General features: G+C 31.2%; 2 protein-coding genes across 2 annotated transcripts in view; both read right to left on the minus strand.

Moving 5' to 3' along the window:
- The window catches only part of LOC115879903, a 45,515-nt gene extending 35,687 nt beyond the window's left edge, over window positions 1-9,828 (minus strand). The window contains exon 1 of the mRNA XM_030896947.1: window positions 8,848-9,828. Within this exon, the coding sequence (XP_030752807.1) occupies window positions 8,848-8,945 (98 nt within the window). The 5' untranslated portion in view covers window positions 8,946-9,828. The remainder of the gene's footprint in view (window positions 1-8,847) is intronic.
- Window positions 9,829-10,294: 466 nt separating this feature from the next.
- LOC115879872 (zinc finger protein 596-like) lies at window positions 10,295-10,861 on the minus strand. The gene has a single exon (XM_030896893.1). It carries the CDS (start codon window positions 10,859-10,861, stop codon window positions 10,295-10,297), a length of 567 nt encoding a protein of 188 aa, XP_030752753.1.
- Window positions 10,862-17,254: the final 6,393 nt, after the last annotated feature.

Consider the following 17,254-nt stretch of genomic DNA (forward strand, 5'->3'; position numbering starts at 1 on the left):
TTTCAAAAATATGCATTTTTAATAAATCGCTGTTTTGCTATGGAAAATTTTCTATTTTTATGAAAACATTTCCAAAGTACCTTTTACGTAGAATTTAATGGTTAAAGTATAATTTTTTAAAATTAATAATTTAAGAATTATCAACAGAAAATTTGATTTTTATATGGGACACCCTGTATATTTTTAGTTTATTGAAAAGAATTTAAAATTACCTTTCCAAAAATATAACACACTTGATATTTTGCTCGATTCCTCTTCGAAATATAGAGTATATAAAAATTTGCCCGCTTTAAATAAGTAGGCTTTGAACGGCACCGGCTATAATGCAAAAAATTCAAGCTCATCATAATCAATTAAAACGAAAATAATATTTGTTATGAGAGATGCAGAATTTTATAACAATTTAAAATATATTTAACCAACATCAACACATTTAAACTATATCTAATAACAATAAAAATAAATAGCAAACCAAGACATGAGATTTGCTACAGGTGTTCGACATATTAACCGTCTTCTGTTAGGGATAGACAGGGCAGTTTTTGAACATTTCTCGAGGAATTCATTAACTCAGCAGGGGTGAAAGATACTCTCTCATAACTGCTAAGTATTTCTAATTCTTGTCTAAATTATACGGAATAAGGAACCTTTATTCTTCCACAAATATATCCATAGGATTAGATCCATGGGCACTAAGTCAGGCGGCCTCGACGGCCAACGGCTGGGATCTTGGTAAGCTAGTCAATTATTCTTGAAATTGGCTGCAAAAATTGCTGATAACTTCAGCGTTCAGAGGCGGTGCGTCGTCTTGCTGGAAAAATATGTTTTCGAGTTCCATTAAGGGCATATCAGCAATAAGGGGTCCAAAGCCTACTAGTTAAAAGTGGCGAACTTTTAAAAATTCTGTATTTCGAAGGGGCTTATAACAAAATATCAAGTGTGCTATATTTTTGGAAAGGTAATTTTAAATTCTTTACAGTTAAATAAAAATATAGAGGGTGTCCCAAATTAAAAATAAATTTTTCTGTTGATAACTCTTAAATTATTAATTTTAAAAAAACTATACTTAAACCATTAAATTCTACGTAAAAAGGTGCTTTGGAAATGTTTTCATAGAAATACAAAATTTTCCATAGCAAAAAAGTTACAGTTTGTTAAAAATGCACATTTTTTTAAAAACACCCCGTAACTCCGAAACGGTAACAGATATTGATGTGCGGTTTTCACCATCATGTTTTTGATGAAAATTGAGCTCCAGACACCGATATTAGTTTTCGTCTATCTCCTATAGAAAAGGGCGTTTCCATTTAAAAGCGTCGAATTTGACCCACCCTGTACACCTACAAACTTGGAAATTTATTAGGAAAAATAAAAATATAATTTAAAGTATTCTGGTCCCCAAAACAACTTTATTTTTCTATTTTTAACTAAGTACAATATTTGACATCATTTTGATAGTAAAAAATAAGCATTAATTACAAACACATTTATTAAAAATTATAATAATTTCAGAAGAATGTATATAATTTTTATTGAAAATAAAACTTACATAAACCAAAAATTACGTTTCAAAACAATATTCAAAAATAATGTAGAAAAATATATTATTTTAAAGATAATTGGTTTCTACTGCCAGTGTAACATACTACATTATTTCATTTAGATTGTATTAGTATCTCAAAATTAAAAAAAAAATCTTTACACCTTATTTATGTACATAACTTTATCAGTAATGTTCTAGATAACGAGATACGAGAGTAATAAACACGTGTATGTACGAATGAAAAAATATCAGTAGAAATCGTATAAATTATTGAATTTTGAAAAATAAAAAAATTATATTATAATTTAGTAACTAATGCCGCAAAATGTAAGTCCCATTAAACTAAATATACTACTTAAATAAGAATAAATCAATTATAAAACATTAAAACTAATTTAGATGTGTTGTAATTACCAAAAATAATGTTAAGAGTAGAAATAGCATTTCCATTGGTGCTCTACTATTTCTATTACTGAACATTCTTCAGGCTTTAAACGTAATTAAAAAGTAATAATAGGAATTATGGCTTATTTATTATCAATAACAATGGAAGGACTTTCCAAAAGTTATTATTATTTAGTTTATTTTATATAATCTAAAATTCAAATAATATACTGGAAAACTAAAAATACCCTTGAATACCTATTTGAAAATTGTATAAACAAAACAAAACTACTGTACAACAAACATTAAAAGATAAAATTAAAAACTATTCATTCATATACTTAAATATTATGCTGGCTAATAAGATTACAATAGATTACAGGCATTTTTATTTATTGCTTTGGTAAAATTTGAATTTGGCGATCGTTGCTGTCTAATAAAAGGCTAAAAATGAGTTTATTGGCTGGATTTTGCAAAACTTGATTTGAAAAAGTTGTTGCTATATTCATTTCAAATGAGTATACCAATTTTCAACCATTTAGATGAATTTTTATTATTTTTTTTTATTTAGTTTTGATTTTCTATAAAAATAAGCCTGCTGTAATAGTAAGTTAGTTAAGCAATTTTTTATATTAGTTTCATTTTAATAAAATCTAAAATAGTTTTATAAATAAACTATGAAAATTATATTCTGCCATATGTGCAAATATGTTCCCAGAATGTATAACTACGAATTTAATAGTGTGATCTTGATAAATGGGGAAGTTATCCGTACTTTGTATCAGTCAAGTTTAATTTTTCCAATTAAATTTAATTTTTCTTAAAAAAACAATTAATTGATGCAATAAATTTAATCAAATATAGGACCACTAAATATATATTTGACCAACAAATGGACTATCTTCGGTTGCTTTTGGTTAAAAATTACTTTTTTTCATCTCTTAATGGCTATAAATTTGTAATACAGGGTGTCCCACTTAAGATGGATACAAGCCAATATCTTGATTGTTTGTTGACAAATGAAAAAGTTCATTTTTCAATTATAACCAATTATCAATTAATAATGTTTTTTTTATTGTGGTTTGGTCGAAGATGTTGACTTTTAGTTCGTTATTGTTTTATAAATCTTTGTTTAGAGCATATTTTTCAAAGTTAATAGTGATTGTTTTAAATATCTAACTATTTGGATTTTTTAAAATATTCCTCAATAAAACGAATAAAAATCATATTTCAGATTCCATTGAAAACTGTTTTTTAAATTATTTTGTAACTCATTTTATTTATTTGTATTAGCAAACTTAAAAAACAATTTTTTAAAGTAAACAAAATAAATTGAAAATATTTAGTTTTTTTTGTATTGTATCTTAATTATTATGGATGCTATCTGAAAACTTAAATCGATTATATATCCTGCCAAAAATGAAAAAAATCGCTCAACAAACAATCAAGATATTGGCTTGTATCCATCTTAAGTGGGACACCCTGTATATAAAATTACAAATAATCAACTTTTTCAAGTAATGTTTTTTAAATTTCTTAACATTATACTACCATTTTTGGGCGGTTTCAAAGTCAAATTTCACCTAAACCAAGTAAGAAAAAAAATAGCCAAGTATGACTTTTATTTACGTATGAAATTAATTTACAAATATAAATATACATAAACTTTAAATTTGGAATATATTTATGTTATACTACCTTGTTACAGGAAGTCGTATTACAAAATACTTTTCGAACTATGGTTTTGATTAACCAACCCATCATTGTAAATCTTATTACTCAGCATGTTCTATTATTATCGTTATTGTTATATAAAACGTGACATTTAACAATTAGAGACATATCCTACAAAAATCTTAATATTATTCAAGCACAGCGCCTCAAAAATATTTCCAGAAAACACTTTGAAATGCATTATAACATATTTAGCATATTATCGTATAATTTCTCCGTCACCAAGTTAGATTTTTAAATGATTAAAGAGCTGATGATATATGCACAATTACATATAATATACATTTTCTTTACATTTTTATGCAGAGATGTACAGGGTGGTCCGAACTGTATTCCGGAAACTTCGGCAGCATATTTTGCAGATAAAAATAAGTAAAAAAGTTCGTATAAATGCATGTTCTAAAATGTTTAGTTTCGGAGATACAGGGTGTAGATATTTCATTTTTGTTTCGATTTTTTCCGAATAATTTATGAAGTAACGTAAATATTTGGATGAAAATTGGTGTCTGGAAGTTTTTTGACATGAGAAATTTGATTTTGATGTCAGTATGACTCCTACTTGTAGAGGGCGCCACCTATATTTTTAACTGGTTTGAAGAGTAATAACTTTTTGTCCGTACCTGTATAAAACTACTGAGTAAAAAAATGTACATTTACGATATTTTTTAAGTAAAAAAGGTCTCTTGGTAAAATTTTCTACGAGTAACGGTTCTCGAGATATTTGGAATAGAAATTATCAATACCTGTCATAATTGACATAAATTAAACATGCATGCTGACTAAATAGTTATGATTTTTTTTGAAGAAAAAACTATGATTAATTTAAAAAAAAATTCCCGAATTTATTATTATAGTCAAATAACTATCTACTCAACGTGTTTAATTTTTGTTAATAATGACATCTATTGACTATTTCCGTTCTAAATATCTTGAGAACGGTTACTCGTAGCGATTTTAAGAGACATTTTTTACGTAAAAAGTCACGGAAATGTATATTTTTTCCCTCAGTACTTTTATACAGGTACGGACGAAAAATTATTACTCCTCAAAACAGTTAAAACACATGTAGGTGGCGCCCCCTACAAATAGGAGTAAATATTGACATTAAAATTAAATTTCTCATGTCAAAAAACACCCAGACACCAATTTTCAGCGAAATATTTATGTTACTTCAGAAATTATTTGGAAAAAATTGAAATAAAAATGAAACTTCTACACCCTGTATCTCCGAAATTAAGCATTTTAGGACATATATTTATACGAACTTTTTTACATATTTTTATTTGCAGAATATACCAGTGGCGGATAGAGAGGGGGGCCCATGGGGCCCGGAGCCCCCCCCCCCCTAAAATTTATAAATTGGGTTAAATATTAGCCTTTTTGGTAAAAAATGGCGCTCTAAACAGCATTATTCTACATTACTTTTTATTTGGGCCCCCCCTAAAATAAATTTCTGTATCCGCCCCTGGAATATACTGCCGAAGTTTCCGGAATACTGCTCGGACCACCCTGAATATGAATAGGTTTCTGTTTTCTTAAATTCAAAATTATCCGACCGATAATATTAAATGTGTTCGGTACCAGTTGGTAAAGTCGTTTCCGGTAATAGCAGATTGATAATTAATTGACATTTAGTTAATTTCCCTTAACGCTGTATTGCATATAATAATGTGTAATAAAAATGCATATATACTCGTAGATATGTGCATATTTCAAGTATGTTTTGATGAATTTTATTTGCTCTCTAATAACGATCCTTATTCTACAAAGGATAATATTTGGACGATTGTCCCATTTGCTGGAACGGGTGTCCCATCCACGTAGCCGCGAAAGCGGACACCACATTACCCCCGCAGCTTTTCATGTGCGAATCGACAGACGTTTTGGTTACGAAACCTTTTCCGCAACAAGCACACACGTACGGCCTCTCACCGCTATGCGTTCTCTCATGTATTTTCAACGGTGTTCGTTGTGTGAAACCCCGCCCGCAATACTTGCAAATATGCGGTTTTTCCCCCGTATGCACCCTCACGTGCTCAATCAGCTGGTCCTTTTTCGTGAACGCTTTAGAGCACACCTGGCAAGCGAACGGTTTGTACCCGGTATGGATACGTCTATGGAACTTTAGTTTTTCCTTGCTGGACAAACGTTTGCCACAAATGTCACACAAGACCGATAAGTCTACACCAGCGTCGTTGTGTTTACTAAGCTTGTGCCTGCGAAGGCCCGAAGCGGACGCGTAATGCTTGTTGCAGATTTTGCAATCGAATTTGACCAGAGGGCTGCCCGTGAGGATTTCGTAGTGTTGCGAGCGTCGGTGAGCAGCTAGGAACCGAGAAAACATAAAATGCTTACCGCAGATTTCGCACTGGAACGGCTTCTCGCCGGTATGGAAAAATTTATGCTCTGTGGCGTGGGTACTGACGGTAAACGCTTTCTGACAGATCTCGCATTTATACTTGGTAGTACCCTCGTGAGCGCGAACGTGCATTTCAATGTGATACTTGGAAATATTTTTGTACGTGCACAAATGACAAGAGTACTTGTTGTCTTCGGAGTGGCGAATGGTATGCAGGGCAAAAGCCACGTTGTTTTTGTACGTGGAGTTGCATATGTCACATTCGATCGGCTCGTCCAGTTCTACTGGAGGAGGATGGGCCTTGCGCATTATCTCCTTTTTTACTTTTACTTTGAGAGGTCGTTCGCCTTTAGGTACTCTCACGCGTTTCCCTTTTCCTGGGCCGGCTATTTTTTTGATACCCACTTTAACAATTTTGTTACGCGTTCCTGCTTTCTTGATCCTTTTTTTCGGGCGTTCTACCTCTTTTATTTCGACTACTCCTTCTTCCTCTTTTATTTTAATCTCTGGTTTTACATCTTCCACTCTAAAACGGAGAATTGTTAGTATACATTCTGAAATCGTACACTTCCAAACTAATATACTTACCTGATATTTCAATCAATAATACAATCTCAATCAATAATGAATCAATACATTTGTTAATAAAAGTCAGCATTAAAGTGTATCATGTATAGTAGGCAAATAAATGAAACATAAAATAAAGTTCTAACTTTTATATTACTTACCAGAAAACATTTATTTTAATATTACAGACACCGATTACAATTAATAAATAGAAATGTACAGGGTGCCCCATATTTGAGTCTCATCATTGGATCAAAATGCCACTTTAAAGGTTTAAAAATTCTGAATACTTCCAAAGATTTTTTTAATTTTTTTTGTCTAATATCTTCTAGTTTTCGAAAGCCCAACGATGACGTGTGAATTTGGGACACCCATATACATTAAACATTAAATATGCAGTAGTGTATCCTCAGACGGACCATATTCTAGCTTCTAGAATGAGAAAAAATTGGGAATTTTGTTTAAGTTCAAACCTAAGGTATGTTCTGGAATGTATTTCAGGAAAATACTAACTTCTATAGGGTGGCTCAAAAAAGTGTGAGTGGATCGGGATTATTTTTTTTAAATGGAACACTCTGTATATTATTGAATTTCGAGCTTCCTTTCAAGTCACCTTACATAATCCTAAGATATGAGTAAATATATTTCGATAGTTTCAGAGATATTAAAAAATAAACAAAAAATATAACTTTTTCAGCTTATCTTGTAAAAAATTATTAAAAATATTTTTTTATACTATATTTATACTTCTCTATACTCTTATCTTCTATACTTTTATTTATACTTTATATGATCTGTATTTACTTTGCTATAAATATGGTAATCGTAAATCATACAGGACGTTCAAAATTCTACGCCCAATTTTCTAAAATGTAAAATAATTTTTCTTCATTTTTTTTTAAATGGAACACCCTGTATATATATTTCTTCAATAGATTGAGAATTAGATTAGAGGGGGGGGGGCTGTGGCTGAGCCCAGGGGGGGCCTAGGGCTTTTGTTTTTTTGAAAATGAAAAATAATTTTAAAAACGCATTTTTTGAATAAAACGTTTACATGAATTTATCTATCAATAAATTTCATAGACGTGGTTATCAAACCGTGTTCCCGTAGATTACTTAAATACCTACAAATTTAAAAAAAAAATTAACACATTTTTTGAACACAACAAAATAATATTAACTAAACAAAACTAGAAAACGTCATTTTTACTGCACCAGAAGCAAATAAAAATTAGTACGTAGCCAAGAGTCATAATTCAGGATTTCTCTGGGGGGTGCACAGCAGTAACTGGGGGGGGGCGGCACCCCCGGTCACCCCTGTAGTTACGCCAATGACTCTGTATTTGTAGAAAAAAATTACTCATTCTGTACATTCCATAGGAAAATTTCATAAAATTTTCGAAAAAATATACAAGGTGCATTAAAAAAAACAAGAAAACGGCTCTACTCGAGCTCGAGAATATAGTTCATGCAATGTGAAATAATGTTTAAAAAGTTTCGGGAAAATGTTTTGATATCAATTTTCAACGCTATTTTTTAAATCTATTTACTAAAGTAGGTACCTATTAAAAACATGAATTTAAGTAAAGCGTATAGTTTGATGAACAAAAACAAAACACAACGTCATCTATTAATGCTACACATGCAGTGTGCACTTTTTGTGTCTTGTTCTTGTCCTGAACTATCCCGAATCCTGTTCGCTGCGCCAATTTTTGTTGTGGTCCTGTTCTGTAGGGCCAACTTATTGAGAGTCTTTTCGGGTGTAAAATTAATGTGCACTATTGTTTTTAATATAACTTAACTTTAATTATAATGAATAAATTACAATGGCTACCCTGAGGGAAACTGTGAAAAATAAGAACGTATCGAAGAGTAAAAAAAAGGTAAAGAGTGCAAAGAGAGTTCAAGAACAAAGAGTAAAGTGTGAAGTGAAAGAGCAAAGAGAGTTCTGGTACAAAAGTTATCATTTAGAAATATAAAAAAAGGTTTTAAAAGCCTTTAAAGGATTTTATTGGGAGACCTTCCTAAACTAATATTACAAATTTAATTAAAATGAGGACGGGATTATAACAGCATACCAGATATTAAGTATCTTTGTTTTATATCTTTTGTATGAAATGTACTTTATCCTTAAGTTGATTTAACTTTTGCTGGATATTTACCCATCTTGTATGTTATTTAAAACTTTTGAATCTAGTTTCTGTTTTATGCGTATAGAATTCTTTTTTTGCTAAAATGCGAAATTAGAAACTTTACTCACCTCAGTTCGAAAGTACGGTTAGGTCCTTCCGAGGACACACTGTAAATATACCTGCAAATATTAACAATAATTCTTGTATTTAATTGTTCAAATTTCATACAGCCAGGTTTACGTTATCTATTACAATATTCTAGATTTATTTAATGGAAAATTACTAAATTGTATTAAACTTATTAAGGCCTGTGATAAATTTTCAATTTTAATTTGTGTATCATTTTTTAGATTAGTTAACGTTAATTTTGTATATAAGATTGTTATTTTATATAATATATAAACTACTAATTTAATTCAATAATATGAAATCATGCATAACATTAAGTACTGAATTTCAGAATCGCATATATATTTATTATATTTTACGGAAATATAGGTAACAGGGTCTTTGTAGAATAAAAAGGAGAAATTGAATGAATTTCCAGGTACAACCTACAAAAAAGATCGCTACTATGACTAGCACATTGCTACTAAACTAGTAGGTACATGACTAAAAATTACAATCACAAAATACAGAACACGTATACTCTTACCAGATTACTCTGTATTCTTATACAATAGTATAATATGAATGTCTATGGATATCTTTTATTATATCTTAAGAATTATAAACCATTTAGTAGATATATTACAATAAGGTTGATTGTTACTAGGTATACATTTAACAATACAGACATCAATGAACTTTGGTTAAAAAATAAACTGCTAAAATGTACCCAACGATCATGAAAACCGTTTCTCAACAGAGTTACCCGACAAGGGTAGTGAAAATAGGACTTCCTGTATATTTTGAAATATATCTGTAAAAAGTCTCTTTTATGATAAATAGAAGATTACGATCAAGACATAACAACATTTAATGGATGTATATTATATTCTGGTGAGCTTAACCATATAGTATTCAGGTTTTACAATTAGAATAAATGTAACATTTATTATTAATATAGAAATGTTAGCAAAACAAAACACTAATTCACCACAATACACCAAAATACTTTACTTTTGCAATGGATGCGCGTTTCGCTAGCCAGGTTAGCATTAGTGATGGGATAACTCGAGCGAAAATTTGCTCGAGTACTCGATTATTGAAATAACCGACATCGCTCGATTATGAACGAGTGACGAACGCAAGCGATCCTGTCGTACGAATTTGCTACATTGCAGAAACCGTATATTTAGATACGAGCGAAATTTCGCTCGAGTGATCGCTCGATTATTGAAATTGCTTGAAACTCGAGTACTCGATTATTAAAATTCATCGGTTTTTCATCACTAGTTAGCATCATCAGCAGATGATTAAAACTAATTTTAATCATTTGCTGATGAATTAGTGTTTTGTTTTGCTGTTGTTAACAATCAAAAGTTACAACCCTTAACTGCAATAGAAATGTTAGATACTACAGTCCACTAATTATTTATGTTTGGTTCCTTATTCACTAGTCTTTATTATAAATTACATAAAGTCCAATTTTGATGTATGTTCCATCTCGTGATCTTTGAGAGAAGTCCAATTATCAAAACTGGAACCACATTCTCTGCAAACAAATCCTTGCTCCCCTGTCTTTTTATGTGTCAGATTCATATGTTCTCTCAATCTTTTCTTATCCGTGTATTTTCTGTCGCATATCTCACAAATGTACGGTTTGACACCTTTATGGAGTTTTTCGTGAGATCTTATTCTGTCCCTGTGAATCCTCTTACCACAAATATCGCACGAAACATACAGATCTTCTCTGGAATCGTTGTGATGGTGTAAATTATGCCATTTCAAACCTCCCGCGCTTCCGTAATGCTTGCCACAGAGTTTACAGTCGTGCCTGTCAACGTCATTAAAATGAATCTCCCTCTGGTGCTGATTAAGAGAAGCCGCAGTGAAGAAAGCTTTTCCGCATATCTCGCATTGTTTGCTCGTCTGATTTCTGTGAAATTTTTCATGATCGGTTGCTAGAGTACTACTGCGGAAATTCTTATCGCAAATTCGGCATTGGTAGGCTCTGTTTTCGTGAAGTCTTAAATGCATTTCGATATGATGACGAGAAGGGTTTCTAAAATTGTGACAAAGGTGACAGGAATATTTGTTTTCGAAATCGTGAGTTTTGGAATGGAGAGCTAGAAAATAATTATTTTGAAATGCCTGGTCGCACGTGGCGCAGGATATGGGCTCGAATATAGATTCGTACTTGGGTAGGGTTGAGTTGGTTTTAGTAGATTTTCTCCTGGAACACAGAAAGTTTATTATGTTCACGATTTTTATAAGGTCCTACCTACAAACATCAACAACAACCATTTAGTTCAGGCATTATAACGGTATTCACCAGTTTGAAACATGCTGCATATGAAGGGTTTAATAAAATAAAGACATTTGACAGTTAAAAGTATTTTGATATGAAAGATACCTAATTCTATCATAAAATATAGAAAAAAGTATATGGGTTGAACTTCAATATGAAATATACGTGGTGCTCTGGGTAGTGCTCTATTAAAAAATGGGAAGTTATAATTTTTTCTTAACTTATTTCTAATTGTATTTTTCTTAATTTTCATGTAAATCCTTACAACTCCTATATTTAGTGTTCCAATAGGTAATCCTATGCAGGTATCGCACTAAATACCTATCTCTGAAAATCCTGATGTACAGGGTGGGTCGAATTCGACGCTTTTAAATGAAAACACCATTTTCTATAGGAGATAGACGAAAACTAATATTGGTGTCTGGAGCTCAATTTTCATCAAAAACATGATGGTGGAAACCGCATATCAATATCTGTTACCGTTTCGGAGTTACGGGGTGTTTTTCACAAATGTGCATTTTTAACAAATCGCTGTAACTTTTTTGCTATGGAAAATTTTGTATTTCTATAAAAAAACATTTCCAAAGCAACTTTTTACGTAGAATTTAATGGTTTAAGTATAATTTTTTTTTAAATTAATAATTTAAAAGTTATCAACAGAAAAATTGATTTTTATTTGGGACACCCTCTATATTTTCGACCCTTTATTGATGATATGCCCTAAATGGAACTCGAAAACATATTTTTTTAGCAAGACGACGCACCGCCTCCGAACGCTGAAGTTACCAGCAAATTTTTGCAGCCAATTTTTTTCAAAAAATAATTGAATAGCTAACCAAGATCCCAGCCGTTGGTCGTCGACGCCGCCTGACTTAGTGCCCATGGATCTAATCCTATGGCTATATTTGCGGAAGAATAAAGGTTCCTTATTCTTCCGTATAATCTAGACAAGAATTAGAAATACTCAGCAGTTATGAGAGGGTATCTTTCACCCCCACTGAGTTAATGAATTCCGCAGGAAATGTTCAAAAACTGCCCCGTCTGTTCATAACAGAAGACGGTCGATATGTCGAACACCTGTAGCAAAATCTCATGTCTTGGTTTCCTATTTATTTTTATTGTTATTAGATATAAATAGTTTAAATGTGTTGATGTTGGTTAAATATATTTTAAATTGTTATAAAATTCTGCATCCCTCATAGCAAATATTATATTCGTTTTAATTGATGCTCACAGCTAGAATTTTTTTGCATTACAGCCGGTGCCGTTCAAAGCCTACTTATTTAAAGCGGGCGAATTTTTATATGTATACTCTATAATCTCGAAGAGGAATCGAGCAAAATATCAAGTGTGTTATATTTTTGGAAAGGTAATTTTAAATTATTTTCAATAAATTAAAAATATACAGGGTGTCCCATATAAAAAATCAAATTTTCTGTTGATAATTCTTAAATTATTAATTTTAAAAAAATTATACTTAAACCATTAAATTCTACGTAAAAAGGTGCTTTGGAAATGTTTTCATAAAAATACAAAATTTTCCATAGCAAAAACGTTACAGCGATTTGTTAAAAATGCATATTTTTGGAAAACACCCCGTAACTCCGAAACGGTAACAGATATCAATATGCGGTTTTTACCATCATGTTTTTGACAAAAATTGAGCTCCAGACACCGATATTAGTTTTTGTCTATATATTATATCTACCATATAATTTTACATATAAAATATCATCGATCATCATTTATAAGGTAATTCAATTTGACCCTTGGATTTTTCGAACAATATATTATATATTATATATAATTATAGAATACATATATAGTAATGCCACCACAACTGTAAAACTTCACGACACAACAGATAAAATTGAGGAGGCAGAGGAGTTCGACAAGGGGATACTATTTCGCCTAAACTTTTTACAGCTGTCCTTGAATACGCAATGAAATCACTCTCTTGGGAGAATAGGGGCATAAATATCGATGGTGAAAGGTTGACACACCTCAGATTCGCAGATGACATCGTCCTTGTCTCAGATAACATCGGAGATTCAAAGCAGATGCTCGAAGAATTAGTGCAGGCCTCATTAAAAGTCGGTCTCCGTTTAAATACGAGTAAAACGCAAATAATGACAAACTTAGTGCTGACACAGAACATCAGAATAAGTGACGCCGACATAAAAGAAACACATATATACAAATATCTCGGGCACGAAATACAAATCGGAAAGAACAACCAAACACACGAGATACAGCGCAGAATAGGTTTGGGTTAGGCTGCTTTTGGCAAACTGCGGGAGACCTTTAAAAGTGATATACCTATATGCTTGAAGAGGAAAGTTTATGAACAATGCGTCTTGCCGGTAATTACATATGGAGCGGAAACTCTAACATTAACGAAAAAGTCAGCAGAAAGTTTAAGAGTAGCCCAGAGAGCCATGGAGAGAGCCATGCTTGGAATAACTAAAAGAGACAAAATTCCTAATAACACTATCAGACAAAAAACCAAAATTAAAGACATAGTGGAACACGTAACTCGAATGAAATGGAGATGGGCAGGTATGTGGCGAGAACATCTAAAGACAGGTGGACTAGAAGATTGTTAGAATGGCGACCTCGAGCAGATAAACGTAGCAGAGGCAGACCACCGACACGCTGGACCGATGATGTAAAGAGGATTGCTGGAAATTGGATGATGACGGCCCAAAATCGAGAGACATGGAGAAATATGGAGGAGGCCTACGTTCAGCAGTGGACAACGATGGCTACATGATGATGACATATTTTTACACTAAAAATATCATATCAAAATATCACACATTATACCAGCATTTATCAGGGAAGTATCACATTCCACAGAAGCTTAAAATAAAAATAAACAAAAATTTATTTCATAAAATTTATTTATTAAAATATTTTGAAATATGTAGATACATGTCTTTATATTAATATTAACAAAAGCCAAAATGTAATCTACTTAAAGCTTAAATTCATTAAATTTGTATCCTTAAGACTTTCTGTTGTGCTTTTATACTTTACTATAAACAAAAGACCATGCATTAAACATTTTTAGAAAATCTTTTAAAATTTCATTAACGTATACAAATAAAATATTTATATTATTATATTATATTATTTGTATCTTTATAAATTTTCAGCATATAATATACCGGGTGCGTCTCAAAAGTGGTTCACCCCTATAACTTTTTTATTTTTTCAGATAAAAAAACGAAATTTGGTATGTTCGTATATGACATAAATTAGGATTGATTGACGTATTCAATTGTTTCTGTCACTTCCTGTTTCACCGGAAATGACTACAACTTTTGATTTTTAAACGGTACTTTCGGTATTTTTTTACTTTATTCGATAAAAAATATCATTCTGAATATAATGACATATCATATGTCAACTTTTGACATTTTCGCATATGGTTTATTTGAAATTATAACTTGCGGTTCGTAACGAAAATTTGACTCGATATACCAAGTGTGTGGTATCAAATTATTCGTAAAAAATTGCTTTTTCCAAATATGCTAATGAGCCACCCTCTTTCCATTTGAAAAAAATTGAGATATGATTAAAAATACGATTGGAGCATTTTCTAACTGGCCAGGACAAGACACTAAAAACATTAGACGATCAAATCTATTTTTCCAAGGCTCCTTGATTAAGAATTAGTGTTTTTAACATAGCCATGGTACTCTAGATTGAAATTTAAAATACGCGAAAATAAGCGAAAATGTCAAAAGTTGACATATAATATGTTATTCTATTCAGAATGTCATTTTCTATCGAATAAAGTAAAAAATACCGAGGTTGCTATTTAAAAAAAAGTTGTAGTCATTTCCGGTGAAACAGGAAGTGACCAAAAACAATTGAATACGTCATTCAATCCTAATTTATGTCATATATACTAACATAACAAATATCGTTTTTTTGTCTGAAAAAATAAAAAAGTTATAAGGGTGAGCCACACTTTTGAGACGCACCCGGTATACAGGGTACAGTTTTTTACGATGTTCTCTATGGATAATCTCCGAAAAATACTGGAGCTAGAGAGTCGGGCACAGAAATGGGAAAAGAATTGCAGTTTTGTGAAGGCAAACATATGCGGCCTTTCGCATATGGCTTACGCTTACTAGATATTTGGTAAAAAAACATATGTCGGCTATTTTAAAAATGGTTCCTAATTCCATTATAATCTATTATGGACAAAAAGTTTTTAAATAAAAGTTGTAGATAATCACATCCTTAATGAGATTGTGTTCTCCTTTGTTTTCTAAAGCCTGTCATTTTTGACATATAACATAAACATATGTTTTTTTAAAAGGAAACCATAATTGGTCATGACATAAATTGCACCATCTTTTAAGCTCTTCAGCGATATAAGCTATAAATTTTTTTTTTCGTAAAATTACTACGAGTTATAGCCAATACTCTCACATCCAAACTATAGCTTACGAGTTATAGCCAATACTCTCACATCCAAAGAAACATATTTTATCGAGATGCAACCAAATTGTAAACGTTAAACATTATTTATATCATAATTATGCAAACTCAGGAATAGAAAGAGATGGACCAATTACATGGGCCTCCTCAATCACCTGAACTATCGGTTTTAGATTTTTTCGCGGTATGGTAAACAACGAGGTTTACAAGAGAGTTTATGAATCAAGAAAGGAATTCGAAGAGACGGTACGGGAGAAGTTTAACAAATGTCGACCGCCGTGCCGTTCTGTGAGAAAAGCTGGTAATTCACTTTTAAAAAGATGCATTTCATGTACTCAAAACCATGGCGGATTTTTTGAACATTTGCTAAAATAACTTAAAGTGTATGTGTGTGTGGTGATATTAGTTTTTTAAGTTTTATAAGTTATAAATCATAATAGAATAAGAATACCATGCCAACTAAGTGAAATTAGTGAAAAAAGATAAGAACTGGCTATAACTCAGTAATTTTTCGAAAAAAAAAACACATTACATATATATTATAGCTTATATCGTTGGAAAGCTTTAAAAATTACGTTTCTTATGAAGTCATAGCCAACTATGGTTTCCATTTAAAAAACATACGTTTGTGTCACATGTCGAAAATAATAAGCTTTAGAAACAAAATTCTTTTTTTTCGAAATAACTAGTAAGCCATAAAAAATTAAAGGCGCATATTTTTGACTTCACAAAACTGCAATTCTTTTCCCATTTAAACGACACTCGATCTCCAGTAGTTTCCTAGATACCCATAGAGATCAGGGTAGAAAACTCACCCTGTATGTATTTGTGATTAGACAATATGACAGACCCTTTTAGAACGAGAATTTTATTTTTTTTGTCTTTTAGACGTAAAACAAAATATAACTTTTAAATCAGTTCAAAAAAAATCATTAGTTTCAATAATTAAACTCAAATTTTATGAATGATACTGTCTTTGATAATGCTCAGGATTCAAAAATAAACACAACAATAATTAAAAAAAATCGATAAGTGTTTTAAAATTATTAAAATACATTTTAGGAACAACTAAGTGTGTATAGAACAAATTAAACAGAAATAATATATATCGGGTGCGTCTCAAAAGTGGCTCACCCCTATAACTTTTTTTTATTTTTTCAGATAAAAAACGAGATTTGGTATGTTAGTATATGACATAAATTAGGATAATTGGTGTATTCAATTGTTTTTGGTCACTTCCTGTTTCACCGGAAATGACTACAACTTTTGATTTTTAAATGGCACCCTCGGTACTTTTTTTAATTTATTCGATAGAAAATGACATTCTGAATAGAATGGCATATCATATGTCAACTTTTGACATTCTCGGTTAATAAAAAATCGTTTTTAAAATTCAATCTAGAGTGCCATATGTATGTTAAAAACACTAATTATTCATCAAGGAGCCTTGGAAAAATAGATTTGATCGTCTAATGTTTTTAGTGTCTTGTCCGGGTTAGTTAGAAAATGCTCAAATCGTATTTTTAATCGTTGTAGTCATTTCCGGTGAAACCGGAGGTGACCGGAAACAATTGAATGCGTCAGTCAATCCTAATTTATGTCATATACTAACATACCAAATCTCATTTTTTAACTAAAAAATTAAAAAATTTAGAGAGGTGAGCCAC

Source organism: Sitophilus oryzae, unplaced genomic scaffold, assembly GCF_002938485.1.
Source record: "Sitophilus oryzae breed Bouriz unplaced genomic scaffold, Soryzae_2.0 scaffold_158_pilon_pilon, whole genome shotgun sequence".
Lineage (NCBI taxonomy): Eukaryota > Metazoa > Arthropoda > Insecta > Coleoptera > Curculionidae > Sitophilus > Sitophilus oryzae.

Bases quoted from the DNA above. Each gene is read 5' to 3' on its own strand.
- LOC115879872 (XM_030896893.1), bottom strand. From the start codon at position 10,861: ATGCATTTAAGACTTCACGAAAACAGAGCCTACCAATGCCGAATTTGC.